The sequence below is a fragment of the Cyprinodon tularosa genome, unplaced genomic scaffold (assembly GCF_016077235.1).
Source record: "Cyprinodon tularosa strain WSP-4 unplaced genomic scaffold, ASM1607723v1 ctg1037, whole genome shotgun sequence".
Classification (NCBI taxonomy): Eukaryota; Metazoa; Chordata; class Actinopteri; order Cyprinodontiformes; family Cyprinodontidae; genus Cyprinodon; species Cyprinodon tularosa.
In genome coordinates this window covers 80,406-94,526 of record NW_024037824.1, presented here as the reverse complement: position 1 = coordinate 94,526, position 14,121 = coordinate 80,406, and the positions used below count along the sequence as shown (strand labels likewise).

The following is a 14,121-nucleotide window of genomic DNA, read 5'->3' as shown; positions in this document are numbered from 1 at the left end:
TTGAATTCTTCAAAATAAAACTAAGGCTTTAATTGGTATTAAAATGTCTTAAATTAGTCTTTTCGTAGGTCTTTTTTTTAAAACATCATCAATAGGATTATTTTTATTACAATTTATTTTTGTAATCTAAAGAAAACATAAAAATTGACCCTTTTTTTATTTAAATAAAATAATGGCTCGCCATTATTGGTTCCGTCCCGATAGCGAAAAATAAAAAAATTTAAAAAATGCAGACTCCAACATTGACGTCTTTACCAACTTCTGTCAACCCTGTTGACTTCATAGGTTCCGGACCGATTTATTTCAAACACAACGTTGTTTTTTCAAACCACAAGATCCCTGACTTTGACACAATATGATACCCAATATGATAATAGCAGGCCCTTTTAGGAAAAAATAAAATAATTTAGCCAATGTCATGTTTGGCTACTTTAAAAATGCATATTCTGAAAATTATAAAATATTCCACATATCCAGAACATGTATAATACAAGCAGAGCTTGTATTCCAAACAATTATCCTGGTTTTAGTTTCATCCTTTAGTTTAACTAAAGAAATGCTAAACACTAGTAACCTTAGTAACGAAGGACTTTATTTTTGTTGACAAAGATTGAATATAAAATAAAACTTTATTGTGTTACTTTTATGTTTACATTGAAGATCCATCCTGTAATTGTTTCACTGCTGGGCTGTTTGGATCTACTTTCTTCATAACATTCCTGGACCTATTCCCCCTTTTTTAACAGAACCTGTTAAATGAACAGATTTGTGACAAAGCATTCGCCTTGGCACAGTTTTTATTTTTCTGTTTTTACTTTTTTTGCCGCAGCTGCAGTGTTTCAAGCCAAGCAAGTATTATTCAGACACAGATAACCTGGGTTGAAACAAAAGGCATTTTTTTACATGTGAGAGCAGTTTAACTTTACTAATCCGACCCCAAACCTGGTTAATACCAGACCTGTAGACTTTAAGTTTAGGGTTATTTGGACATTTGGAAACATGGGGAAAGGTGAAGTATCCTAAGGAGAAACACATCACTGCCCCGATCAAAAAACACAAAAATAAAAACAAGTATAGTGGTCACTGGCATCTTTAATCCAGGAGAGGTCATCAAGCAATTCCAATAGCTTTGGAAGTCCAATGAAGCACAGTGAGAATATTATTAATATTTTCCAACACCAAACCTCTACTGACCAAAAACATGACAAAAGCCCATCTTACAGTTCCATAAAAAAGCATCCTGACGATGCCTAGATTTGTGAAGATCTGAATAATGATTGTTGAATAATGAATCAAACTAAAAGCGCTTTCAGAAAATAACCGTATATACTGGCAGCCTAACATGGTGCTGGTAGTGTCATGATCTGGGGCTCCTTTGCTGCTTCAGAACCAAGATGACCTATTTTCATTGGAACTATGCATTATGCTCAGTAAGTTTGGGACTTGAAGACTCAGTACATTCTCGTCTGGCAGTACAAACCATTCAAAGTTCTCAACTGAATGGCAAAAAAAAAAAAACAATAAACCAAAAGTTTTAGAGCGGCTTTTTTAAGTCCTGATGTCTAATCGAGATGCTTATTTCATGACTTTAAACGGGCCCTCAGATTTGGCTGAAGGAAAATGATAATGGAACGAAAAGAGGGCAAGATGTTTGCTAGTTACTGTTAACAAGAGAAATAACTTTCATTTATTCTCAGTGTATCTTTGTGTGACATTACTAATGTGTTATGAAACGACTCGAATGCGGACAAAAAAAGCAAAAACAAATGTCAGCGTGCAGCAAACTTCTACAAGCTTTGGGTGCCTTTCCACACAAACAGTCTTTGTGAAACAACTTCCCCCTAAGTAAAACTTTCAGAAGAAAAAAAAAGTATTTCTTCTGTTCAATTATCCCTGTAAAGTTTGTGCTGCTCTAAACCAGTGTTTAATGCTTCCACTCTGTTGTAGAGCATTGATCTACTGTAGCACATTGATTGCCAAAGTTAGAGTCATGACCTTTTTGGGGTCATATAAGGAAAAAAAACTGTTAAATTAAAGACTTATTAGATAACTAAATAAAAAGCTTTTTTTTTTTTATTACACTGTACCTTGAAGTGTTTTGTGTTCCAACCAATAATATGCATTCCTGTGCACGTCCTGTGTTGGAAAGGCACCTTCTTTCCCCACAAGCATCTACGATTCTTTTTTGTGATGCGTGTTGTTCTGCTCCATTCCTAAAAATATTTCCATCCACTTTTGAATTCCCTTTCAGCTGTTGTGACCATCCAATGTAACATCAGCAAACTATTTCTATTTGTGCAGGCACTCATTATTGGTGTTGTACATTTAAAAAAAACACTTCCACATGTCTTGCATTTTTCCCGCTAATAGTTTATCTGTAAGAAAAAAAAAAGCTTTTGCAGAGAAATGTGTAGGTTTTTTAGATGTCAAAACTTTGAATCCTGGAGGAATTCAAAGCCGGTCAGCATGTTTAACAGTAGCAATGATATATTCTGATATACAATGTGGAAAATGTTTTCTGTATTCCTGATTTCTTTCTCTTTTAATCCATGCAGTTGGATTCTTGTTCTGATATTCTTATTCAGTAGTTTTCCGGGTCTTCTGAAGGCTTTCCAAAGTTGAATTTGACAGATTGTTTACTCTTCTTAATTTTTGTAGTCAACCATGATGGCAAATTGAGAACGCGGGGAAACTAGTATTGAAAAATTTTAATCATTTTATTTTTATATATTAAAATCACAACATGTCATCTTGATGTGCTTAACAGAGAGAATTCATTCAGCCATTTTCAAATTGGTTAAAAGTTTCCTGTCTAAGGAAACCCAGCTGGTTGCATCGAGTCACTGACATCATAGCATCAGCTCCTTCTTGATGATGTGGCAACAGTAGATATTTGTGTTCATTGTGTTAATGACTCTTCAGCAATCCCTTACCCCCAAATTCCACATACTTCGTGAGCGCTCCGCCCCGCTCAAATCGTCGTGTAGAGTACTTGTCAGTCATGTTAATCAATGAGAAGTGTTCCACATCCACCACTACTCCTCTGCACGTAACCGCCCACTTACGTCTTCTGTCGTCCACCGTCAAAATACGGAGCCCAGCTGTTTTTTTGCTCCGGTCCGTTTAGGCCATATCTCCAGATTTTTAACCGTCATGAACTGAATATTTAAAAGTAGATAATTATAATAACAGTTATTTCCCCATCAAAATCTCAAAGATTTCTTTTTTTCTTTCAGTCATTAGTGGGATTTGGATTATCAGTTTAGACAATAACTCAACTGTAAGTACTGCATGTTTTTGTAACTTTCAACGAACGACGTTCACTGAATACAGTACGTTTATATTATATGTGAACGGTGAACTGAATGGATCAGTTTGGAAGTAATGCTGCTGACGTACGTCGTGCAGAGTGTTAATCAATGAGAACTGTTGCACATCCACCACTACTCTTCACACGTCATCGCGCACGTATGTGTTGTCCATCATTCACCGTCAAAATACGGAGCTAGGCTATTCTTTGCTTCACTCCGGTCCGGCCAGGTCAAGATCCGCAATTGCAATCGCACCAAACAGGGAAAAGAATGAGAAGATCCAGTTTGTCAAATTAAAATATGGTAACAAAAGATTGGTAACTACAAATTAGAGCATAATTCCTATATATTCCCAACAACTAAGACCGGAGCAAGATGGGAGTAACAGCGGAGGCTGTAGACTTTGCTTTGTGCAGGCAGTCTGGAACAGAGCAGGGCGGTTATGGAGGATATAGGACTTCAGGTTTAGGGAGCATATGTGCAAAAACATTAGAGAGGGAAAACTGTCCTGACAGAAACATTGTCAGCAGAACCAGGGTTGGTATGAGTGGCCTTCCCCCTGAAAATGGGCCCTTTCACTTTGAACTCCCAGTCAGCCTCAGGGTGGGAGGAGACACAAGCAAAAAAACAAAAGGAAGATGCATAGAAGTGATTATGGAAAACTTGTTGTGTTAGACAGAGCTAACCATGGAATTATTTCACCATTATCTTTAAGATTATGAGGTTATTTTCATGTTAAAAGGGATGAAAGAGAAGGCATGCAGTTTATGCCTAGCTATGTCTAGCAGAAACAAATGACTAATCACTGATAGACAGGTCCAACTCTATTGTGCATATATAATCCAAGTGATTGATGGCAGCAGCCCGATGATGCCTCCCTACAGGATGATGTCACAGCCAAACAGAGAACCAGACCAGAAGAAGCTGCTATGACTTAAAAAGGCAAATATAACATAACTTTAGGGGTTGACATAACAAGTATTGTGGAATAGAAGTAGAATAAAGCAGCATGATGAAAAGTGGTCCCTATGTCCTCCATCAGACTAAGCCTATGGCAGCATAACTGTAGAAGTGGCTCAGGTTATCCTGAGCAATTTTAACTATAAGCTTTATCAAAAAGGAAAGTAGAAAGCACAGACTTAAGGTACACAGGGTGTTTGCCTCATGGACTAAAAATGTTAGTTGGTTCCAGAGAAACCTGATAACTAAAAAATCTGCTTCCCATTCTACTTCTAGAAATTCGAGGAATCACTGGTAAACCAAAAGATTGAGAGCAAAGTGCTCTGTTAAGAATAAAAGGGATTATCAGATGGTCCAAGGTTATATATATGAGAAGGAGGATTTTAAAGTCTATTTTAGGCAGGAAGCCAAGAAAGAGAAGCTAAGATGGGAGTAATATGATCTCTCTTTTTAAATTTAATGGGATTTAATGGGAGAACATTGTTGCACCCTACGGTGGAAATATGTCGCCAATCCATTGAAATATGAATTAATGCTTTACTCGTCATTAGACATTAAATATTTATCTTGCACATCTAAAAAAATATATATCACTATTTATTTCAAAATATTTTTTAGAAATATAAATTATAAAATAAAAATTGTATCATTTTAATTTGGATTTTTTATGTCTTAATCAAGGCCATTGGGCTGGTGGGGCGGAGCATTAGCGTCCTCTATTGGCCAGCCGCCACTGTAATAGCCTTTTTCTCTGTGACTGTCTATAGATCAATAATTTGTGCAAAGAGCTTCAGAAGGTCCGGGAAACTTAAGATAAACCAGTTTTCAAACAGTAATGGTTTGGAAATAAGTAAATGCAGATATGTGGCATGTCTCAAGTCTTTTGCACAGTAATGTATGTCTCTTCTGTATATGTATAAATGTAAATCATTTAAAAGCATGCTGAATGTGAATTTCTTTGTTCTGTTACTTTTTTCTAAGAGAAGCTTTTCATGTAGAATAATCCCTTATTAGTCTGTTCTCATTGTTTTGACACTGTTTATGTTGTCTTTTGCAGGCCAGAGCAGCCAGCGGTATAAAGGGTCTGTTTCACAGAAACCCAAAGCAGGCTTCTCTAGACAGCCATGCTGCTGTCCACCGCTGCCGTAAACACCCATTTGGTGCCCACCTCCTGCGCCGCACTGCCAGTGCACCCACCAGAGGCCAGCCCAAGGTTATAAAGGGCTTCCCTGAGATCCCCATTGACACCAAAGATTACAGCTCAGAGGGGGCTAGTGAAGAGCGAGAGTCTGAGAATAGAGACAAGGCCTCTTCCGCCACTTCTTATCAGTTCACTCCACCACAGCATCACAACGGGGAGTCACTAGCCTCCCACCAAGCCAAGGGTCCCTGGGACCATCCTGGCACCAATGGAGCTCTCCACCCAGAGGAGGGTAAAGGTAAGAGCTGTCCTTTTGCCAAGCGAAGACCAATGAGTGAGCCTCTAAAACGGGCCAACCGTCTCCGTTTTCATGAGCCATTAGACATGAAACCCGGGGTGTTTGCTCGAGTTGCACTCACTAGTTCTGGCAGGGTAGGAATGTCCTCAAACTGCATCACATGTGTGATAGGGTCTAAGGAGAGTCCCGAAGCTGAAAGAAAAGTAGAGGAAATGCAAAAAGGGAAGTCTGGAAAGGTAGATGTGGATAGTAAGGAATGTAGTGTACAGTCGTCCTCAGAAAAGAAACAAGTTCAACTGGTTACAAAGAATACAGCTGCAACCCCTGACCTACATCAACCCCTCTCCAATGCCAAATCCTGCAGGGAACCCCAGTTTCAGTTCTCCCCTCAGCCTGACCTAAGTCCTGTCCCGTTCTCCAGATGTAAAGAAAGACAGACTCTTGGTCCCCAACATTTACGGCCTCATCCTCAATCCCATCTCAGGAACATCCGGTCCTGCAGCGTTCCGCGTAGACGCTCCCCTAATGCTGTTACACCAGCACCTTGCATGACTCCAAACTGCAGAACCAACTTGTGTTGGCAACAGACTACACCCCCCAACTATGGGTCTGTTTGTGGTTCATTGCTGACTCCAATAAAAGTCCTCACTGTGAATGAATCAATTTCACTCAGTGACAGCAGCAGCAGCTGTGACAGCTTGGACAGTCTGAGCAGCCTGGAGTCACCCCCCATGCTACCTCCACGCTCTGTCCTTGATGGCCGCAAAAGGGCAGCAGGTACTCTGCAGCGAGAGATGAACGCTCTGTTTGCTCAGAAAATGAAAGAGTTGCACCATAATTCCCCCATGTTCTTTGCTGGTAAGATGAGCCTGAGGCTATTGCTGTGGTTAGAGTTGATGTAGCCTCCATGTACATGGAGATGATGTCCTGGTTTGGTTGTAGATGTAGGTAGGATTTTTCTCCTGGCCTGCCCTACTGTAGTTATAACCCCTCCACCCCCCACCCTCCCATACCTGATGGTAAGATGAATTAGTGCTTACTTGTTTAGTTGTTTTGTATCCCAACATTCTCAATTTTTTAGTCAAACATCTTTATAACAAACCATCTCATATTAAATATGTTGGGGTTTTTTCTCTAAATATTCCCTGCATAACTATGCCCAATTGCTTGACAGATGAGAAAAGCGGTAAGTTGTTATTGTTGTTTTTTTTTTTTTTTTTTTTTTTGGGGGGGGGACTAGTTAAATGTAAATAACAAAATAACAGAACCTCACATTCCCAAACTTCTACTTTATCAATTATCACATAGACAAATAGATAACCCAATAACAAAAAGGCTTAAAGTTTGTTCAGACCTTTGATCGGACATAAAGAAAAGCCAGCAGGAACTGTGGCAGTATTATGACTTTATGCTTCTTGCATACAATATTAAAAATATATATATTTTTCAATACTGTAGCAATATCTAACATTAGAAGACCACTTTATGTTCTGTTAAGTCAATTATTATTGATTTGAAATTGCATATAGGAGGTAAATATACAAAAAGGTAGTCTTGCCATGTTGGGGGCATCTCCCATACTGAATAAACAAGGTCCGGCATTATTTGACGCTTTTTGAGTGCAGATACATAAAAATCTGTTTCTGCAACTAGTATTGATTGCATATTTCCACTTATAGAGTGGAAACTTTACAAGATGTTGAATCTCTGGTAGGGGTCAGCATTGCCTCCAGTGGAGAGGTTAAATATCGTCTGCCTGCAGTCTTAAGCTCAATTTTAAATTCTGGTTCTTATCCACAGGGCTCTAAACGACCAGACCTCTGACCATTTATCTCAGCTTTTAATTACAAACTCTGCTCCTCTAAGTCTTTGAGCAGAAGACCAAAACCTCATGAATGTTCTTCATATTAAGCTGAGAACTAAGGTTAACGAGACCTTTCAGCCTGACCCCTAAACTTCTTGTTCCTCCAGACTTTTATCTCATGAATTTAGTTGTGCTATTGATGTTTTTTATTTCTAATCTTGTCCTGGTTTTATGGTGCCTTCTATTATTGTCTTATTGTAATATGTAAGATTCAATAAACAGGCATAACATTTGATAACAAAAGGGCTTTGGTATCAAAATAACAGTTAATTTCATGTATAGGTAGATGGAGAGGCATATAATATAAAACAGTATTTAGCCAACCTTTGATTCTAAGATGGTTTTTGTTTTGGTACAAACTCAAAGACCAGTTGCAATAAGTAATAAAAAAGTAAAAAAAAAAAAAATAGATTTATTTTAAAATTAGCATAAACTGAACATGAATTTCCTTATGAACTGCAGAGCTCTGTAGATCTTTTTAACTTATGTGCTAATGAACCAGTCCCATTTGTAGTAATCGGTGCATTTAAGATAAACACCGTCTACAGCTGTACCTATGGGTGGGGTTAAAAGCTGGACAGAGCTGTCTGCAACTAAAAGATGGCTGGAATTTAGTTTGCATTGTGCTAATTGTTGATGGAATATACATAATAAAACAAAATTCCCTATGAAGTCCTATGTACTGTATTGATAGTGTCTCACAGTTAACTCTACTATATCTATTAATAATAGACCACCTAATTTATTAATTATTAATACCCTATCACCCACATTTAGCAATTAGCCTCTTAATAAGGCTAAATATTGCAACACAAAAGTATGAAATAATTAGCCAAGCATAGCCAAATTTTTGCAATTATTTTTTATTTGTAGATTGTTTTGCATATTTCTATAACATGTACATCATTACATTCATCACATAAATCTAAAAAAACGTTCAGCCTTTTATGAACAAATATTTCCAATAGTATTTGTTTGTAATGTTGTATAGTAATATATGTTTGGTTGATTTATGCATTATTTTGTTTTTAATGCATGTTTTGAATAAATAAAGCTGACTAGGAGAGGGCATGTAGGGGTGTTTTTATTGATAAAACTTGGATCTAAGCACCGGTTTGTTCACCTGTGCCTGGAGAGTTTTCCCATCATGTGCTATGCAGCACAGCCAGTTCTGATCTCTCGTGGTTTCAGTTGCTCACTTGCTCCATGCGTCAGATGCAGACAGGAGCAAGTTGGACAGAAATCTAACCGGTGTGCTCCGCGCGCAGACCAATAGATGGCATCTGGTCTAGATCATGTTAAATACTAGCCTCGTGAGACCATCCTGATCTCGCCAGCTTTCAAGGTTTCACTCGCAGATCAGTCTGGAGACTCTCCATTAAAGAAAATTTGGAGCCGTTCACCAAACGAACGTCCAATCAGCGTTGGCTTTGAGGCGGGTTGAGGTGTGACGCAACGAGAAGCGCGACAGTTCAGTCTAAAGAACATGGCGGCTTCAGCCGATGAAACTAGCGTTAGCGTGGCTATCGAGCAAGTTTTATCGGAATTACAGAGTATTTTTTCACTGAAAGAAGAGCAAAACACTGCTCTGGAGGCTTTTCTCAGAGGAAAAGATGTTTTTGCTCTTCTCCCGACTGGTTTCGGCAAGAGTAGCCTGGCTTGTGGTTGTGTTTTTGTCGTCGCTCTGTTAGTGCATCATATGCTTCGTTGATCTGATTGGTTTATTTGGCCCGTCTATCACCAACATAGGCCAATCAGCTAACCAGTATTTTCGCCCCTTCCCAAAATTACTTCAATGGAAGGTTTCCAGATGGACATGCGGAGCGAATCCATCTGGCGGAGTCAGGTTAGTCAAATACCCCTACTGCTTTAAATTGAAAATGTTTGAAATGGAAAAAGTAAATGATGCGAATCAAGTCTTATCTGCCTGTCTCATTTAATGTTGAAGTCAATGTTAAAGCACACAGGATAATTTATATAAAGTTGAAGAAAAGAGATCCCTCATACTCTATTAATGCCTAAGGACAAAAGGTTCCCAAAAGCAGAGGGCAAAGTTCTTATGAATAAAAAGGAAAACCATTTTTAGTTCTTTAAGAGTAATACATTTAGGATAGGGGTTTAAATTAGTATTTTTCATTTTCTTTTTTTTTTCCTTTTTCAAGTATTTCAGTAACTTGAACCTATATTCTTTTTTAGCATAATACGTGTACCCCAATAGTTTTCTATTGAGCTATTTCTGATAAATCTAACAATATCTCTTTCTATCTATGTGTACTGTAGCTTTGACATAGTCTGAATCTTGGAAGGTTTCGTCTGAGTTTCCTGCAACAGGCAGAGCTTTAGTCACGCGCTGCTGTTTCCTGTGTCCATGTGAAACCTTCAGCTCACATGATAGGCTTCCTGTTATGGTTAGACCCAGCTGTTGAACTCTAATCTACGGTGGCTGAGAAGTGCAAAACACATTTACAATTCAAAAACACATTAACAAATAAAAAACAAAATAACATTTGAAGAAACAAAATTATATTTTATGAAACAATTTATTTTTGAAAAAAAAGTTACAATTTTTAAAAACACATTTACATTTTAGCAAACAAATTTACATTAACAAATAAACAAAATAACATTATATTTTATGAAACAAATGTATTTTTGAAAAAAAAAGTTTACATTTTTAAAAACACATTTACAATTCAAAAAACACATTAACAAATAAAAAACAAAATAATATTTGAAGAAACAAAATTATATTTTATGAATCAATTTATTTTTGAAAAAAAAAGTTTACATTTTTAAAAACACGTTTACATTTAAGGAAACAAATTCACATTTTAAATAAGTTAGATTTTAGGTGAGAGAAAGTTTCATTTTAGAGAAAAAAAAAATACATTATAGGGAAACAAATTTACATCTAAAAAAAAATTGACCGTTCGGAAACACTTGTACAAGTGCAAAGACAAAACTGCAAGTGGCAAAACACATTTACATAGCCAAAAACAAATTAACAAAAGACGGCTACACGGAAAGGGAATGTCCCAGTGGCCGGATGTGACGTCACGATTACCCTGACTTGTAGTACAAACAGCTCAACATGTAGTCCTCCTGCTTCACGTGGTAAGTCAGCGGCGATTTTAGATGGAAAGAATTGCACTGAAGCTGTTTTTCTTAAGTTTACGCTAACCGAACAATGTTTTCAGCCAATTTACACCATTTTGTTCTTCGTGCGGACGGTCTCTGGAACTTTTACGGGACACGGACCAGGTGGCAGGACCAAGCAGCAGAGCCGGGCGTATTACTGGCCGGAGCCACTATTATTTTGTCATGTAGTTTTTTAATTACTTTTCTTTGGTATTTAATTATTTTTTGGGTATTTTTCCTGCCGTTTTTCGGCAAATGCCTTATTTATAGTACTTCTAACTACATTGTTTTATATATATATATATATATATATATATATATATATAGGCTATATATTGTGATGTTATCGCTTAATAACCTGTATTAAAATGTATTCTTTATGGGTTTCTTTTTATTGTGATGTTAGTGCTTAATAAACTGCATTAAAACTTTTATAATGTCACATTTACTTGATGGAACGGAGTACTTTATCTGCGAATAAGTGGCCTCGGCCGGCAGCAGCCACCATCGGCCTCTCCGATGGCAGTCTCTGCCAGCAGCGGGCAACAACAGCCACTCCGATGGCAGGCTCTGCCGGCAGCGGCCACCATCGGCCTCTCCGATGGCAGGCTCTGCCAGCAGCGGGCAACAACAGCCACTCCGATGGCAGGCTCTGCCGGCAGCGGCCACCATCGGCCTCTCCGATGGCAGGCTCTGCCGGCAGCGGCCACCATCGGCCTCTCCGATGGCAGGCTCTGCCAGCAGCGGCCACCATCGGCCTCTCCGATGGCAGGCTCTGCCGGCAGCGGCCACCATCGGCCTCTCCGATGGCAGGCTCTGCCAGCAGCGGCCACCATCGGCCTCTCCGATGGCAGGCTCTGCCGGCAGCGGCCACCATCGGCCTCTCCGATGGCAGGCTCTGCCGGCAGCGGCCACCATCGGCCTCTCCGATGGCAGGCTCTGCCAGCAGCGGGCAACAACAGCCACTCCGATGGCAGGCTCTGCCGGCAGCGGCCACCATCGGCCTCTCCGATGGCAGGCTCTGCCGGCAGCGGCCACCATCGGCCTCTCCGATGGCAGGCTCTGCCAGCAGCGGGCAACAACAGCCACTCCGATGGCAGGCTCTGCCGGCAGCGGCCACCATCGGCCTCTCCGATGGCAGGCTCTGCCGCAGCCACTGCCACGAATTGAGCTCGGCCCTGCTGCTTGGTCCTGCCACCTTGTACCGTGTCCCGTAAAAGTTCCAGAGACCGTCCGCACGAAGAACAAAATGGTGTAAATTGGCTGAAAACATTGTTCGGTTAGCGTAAACTTAAGAAAAACAGCTTCAGTGCAATTCTTTCCATCTAAAATCGCCGCTGACTTTTCACGTGAAGCAGGAGGACTACAGATTGAGCTGTTTGTACTACAAGTCAGGGTAATCGTGACGTCACATCCGGCCACTGGGACATTCCCTTTCCGTGTAGCCGTCTTTTGTTAATTTGTTTTTGGCTATGTAAATGTGTTTTGCCACTTGCAGTTTTGTCTTTGCACTTGTACAAGTGTTTCCGAACGGTCAATTTTTTTTAGATGTAAATTTGTTTCCCTATAATGTATTTTTTTTCTCTAAAATGAAACTTTCTCTCACCTAAAATCTAACTTATTTAAAATGTGAATTTGTTTCCTTAAATGTAAATGTGTTTTTAAAAATTTAAACTTTTTTTTTCAAAAATAAATTGTTTCATAAAATATAATTTTGTTTCTTCAAATGTTATTTTGTTTTTTATTTGTTAATGTGTTTTTGAATTGTAAATGTGTTTTTAAAAATTTAAACTTTTTTTTTCAAAAATACATTTGTTTCATAAAATATAATTTTGTTTCTTCAAATGTTATTTTGTTTATTTGTTAATGTAAATTTGTTTGCTAAAATGTAAATTTGTTTTTAAAAATTTTAACTTTTTTTTTCAAAAATACATTTGTTTCACAAAATATAATTTTGTTTCTTCAAATGTTATTTTTTTTTTTATTTGTTAATGTGTTTTTGAATTGTAAATGTGTTTACCCCCACTACCAAATCTCTCAGATGGACTACATTTCATTTGCAACAAATCATTTCTAGGGAAAACTGTTTCAAATCAAACTCCTGGTTTCCTGCTCTGTTGGAGAAGATCATGTGTACAATCTTTATGCTGCCTGTTGCATGCGGTACACTATGACATTACAGAGCAACATGTCTTAATAAAATGCTATGTGCTCTAAAAATGGCTTTTTTCCTCTCTTCTTCCTCCTGATTGCAGTTTTGATAATTCCTTTTTTCCTCTCTGTTCCTTCTTGCATGCTTTCTCTGTTCCTAGTGCAGAATTGAGGGGATGACAAGAGCCAGGTAAAGTCACTGAATCAATGCAAGTAGTGCTGTTACACCTTCAAGTCATTGTATTTATTTATTTTTTTGCCACCAATCATTGTTTATTTGCCCATTATGGGATTTTAAATCATAATTCTTTCTCATTTCCATTTTTCATCCAACCTATGCCCGGAGTGAATCAGATAAAAATTTTAATCTAACCCTAACCCAGTGTTACAGGGTTCAGTTGAAATGTACATGAGAATATTTTCTATTCCTACCTTTCAGCAGTTAATTTAAATACACTATTTTTTACAATTAAATAAAGTTCTAAACACAAAAAAATTAAGAAATTGCTGGAAAAAAGTCATAAGAATCAAACTTAGACCATTGAGTTTGGAGAAACTTTCCATAGAGTTTACTGTAGAATGTACAATGGTCTCTTAAGTAGAGAGTGATTTTTAGTGATAGCTTCTTCTTTTTTTGCAAACTTCACAGTATGAATGTATCCTAACACATACATTGTTTCAATAGTTGAAGAATAGCTAAAATATCATACTTTACACCATTTCTCCAAATAAACGATTGTGTGTGGGAACAGTTGGGATGGTGCCTTCCAGTTCCAAGTAGGAAGGGGGGAGGGTCAGATGTCCTGTTGTGTGTGGGATAGTGCCACAGTTTTCTCTTCTGTTCTGCTGTCCCACATATTGAAACAATCGGCCATATTTGAGGGAAAAAAGTAAAGAAATCACAGGTGCTTGACCTTATTGTAAAGAAAGAAGAGTTGCATTCTTTTTCATAGAGCTGCACCAGCTCCCAATGTCATGACGAACCTGCCAACGAAGCTCTTAAAATACATCAGTTAAAAGATTTTAAAACTAAATGTCGACTACATTTTAAAGAAAAGGAGAAAAATAGCCACAACAAAGACTGAAGACTGGTTTATAGCTGGGTGAAGCAGTGACGGGGGATTCTCAGAGCTTGAGAAGTTTACCATGTTTTTTCTAACCCTTATAAGCATCCTAGTTGTTCCCACATTTTTTTGTTTTTATGATTTTTTTCCCCCCTATGTCCAGCATGATTGGGCACCAGTGCACACTACAAAAT

General features: G+C 38.4%; 1 protein-coding gene across 2 annotated transcripts in view; it reads left to right on the top strand.

Moving 5' to 3' along the window:
- Positions 1 to 14,121, top strand: part of plch2a (phospholipase C, eta 2a) — an 88,818-nt gene that overhangs the window by 68,934 nt on the left and 5,763 nt on the right. The window contains exons 21-23 of one of the 2 annotated variants that reach the window (XM_038281844.1): positions 5,329 to 6,568; positions 6,885 to 6,896; positions 13,030 to 13,053. In XM_038281844.1, coding sequence (XP_038137772.1) covers positions 5,329 to 6,568; positions 6,885 to 6,896; positions 13,030 to 13,043 — 1,266 coding nt within the window. In that variant the 3' untranslated portion in view covers positions 13,044 to 13,053. The remainder of the gene's footprint in view (positions 1 to 5,328; positions 6,569 to 6,884; positions 6,897 to 13,029; positions 13,054 to 14,121) is intronic. The other variant, XM_038281837.1, reaches the window with a different exon arrangement.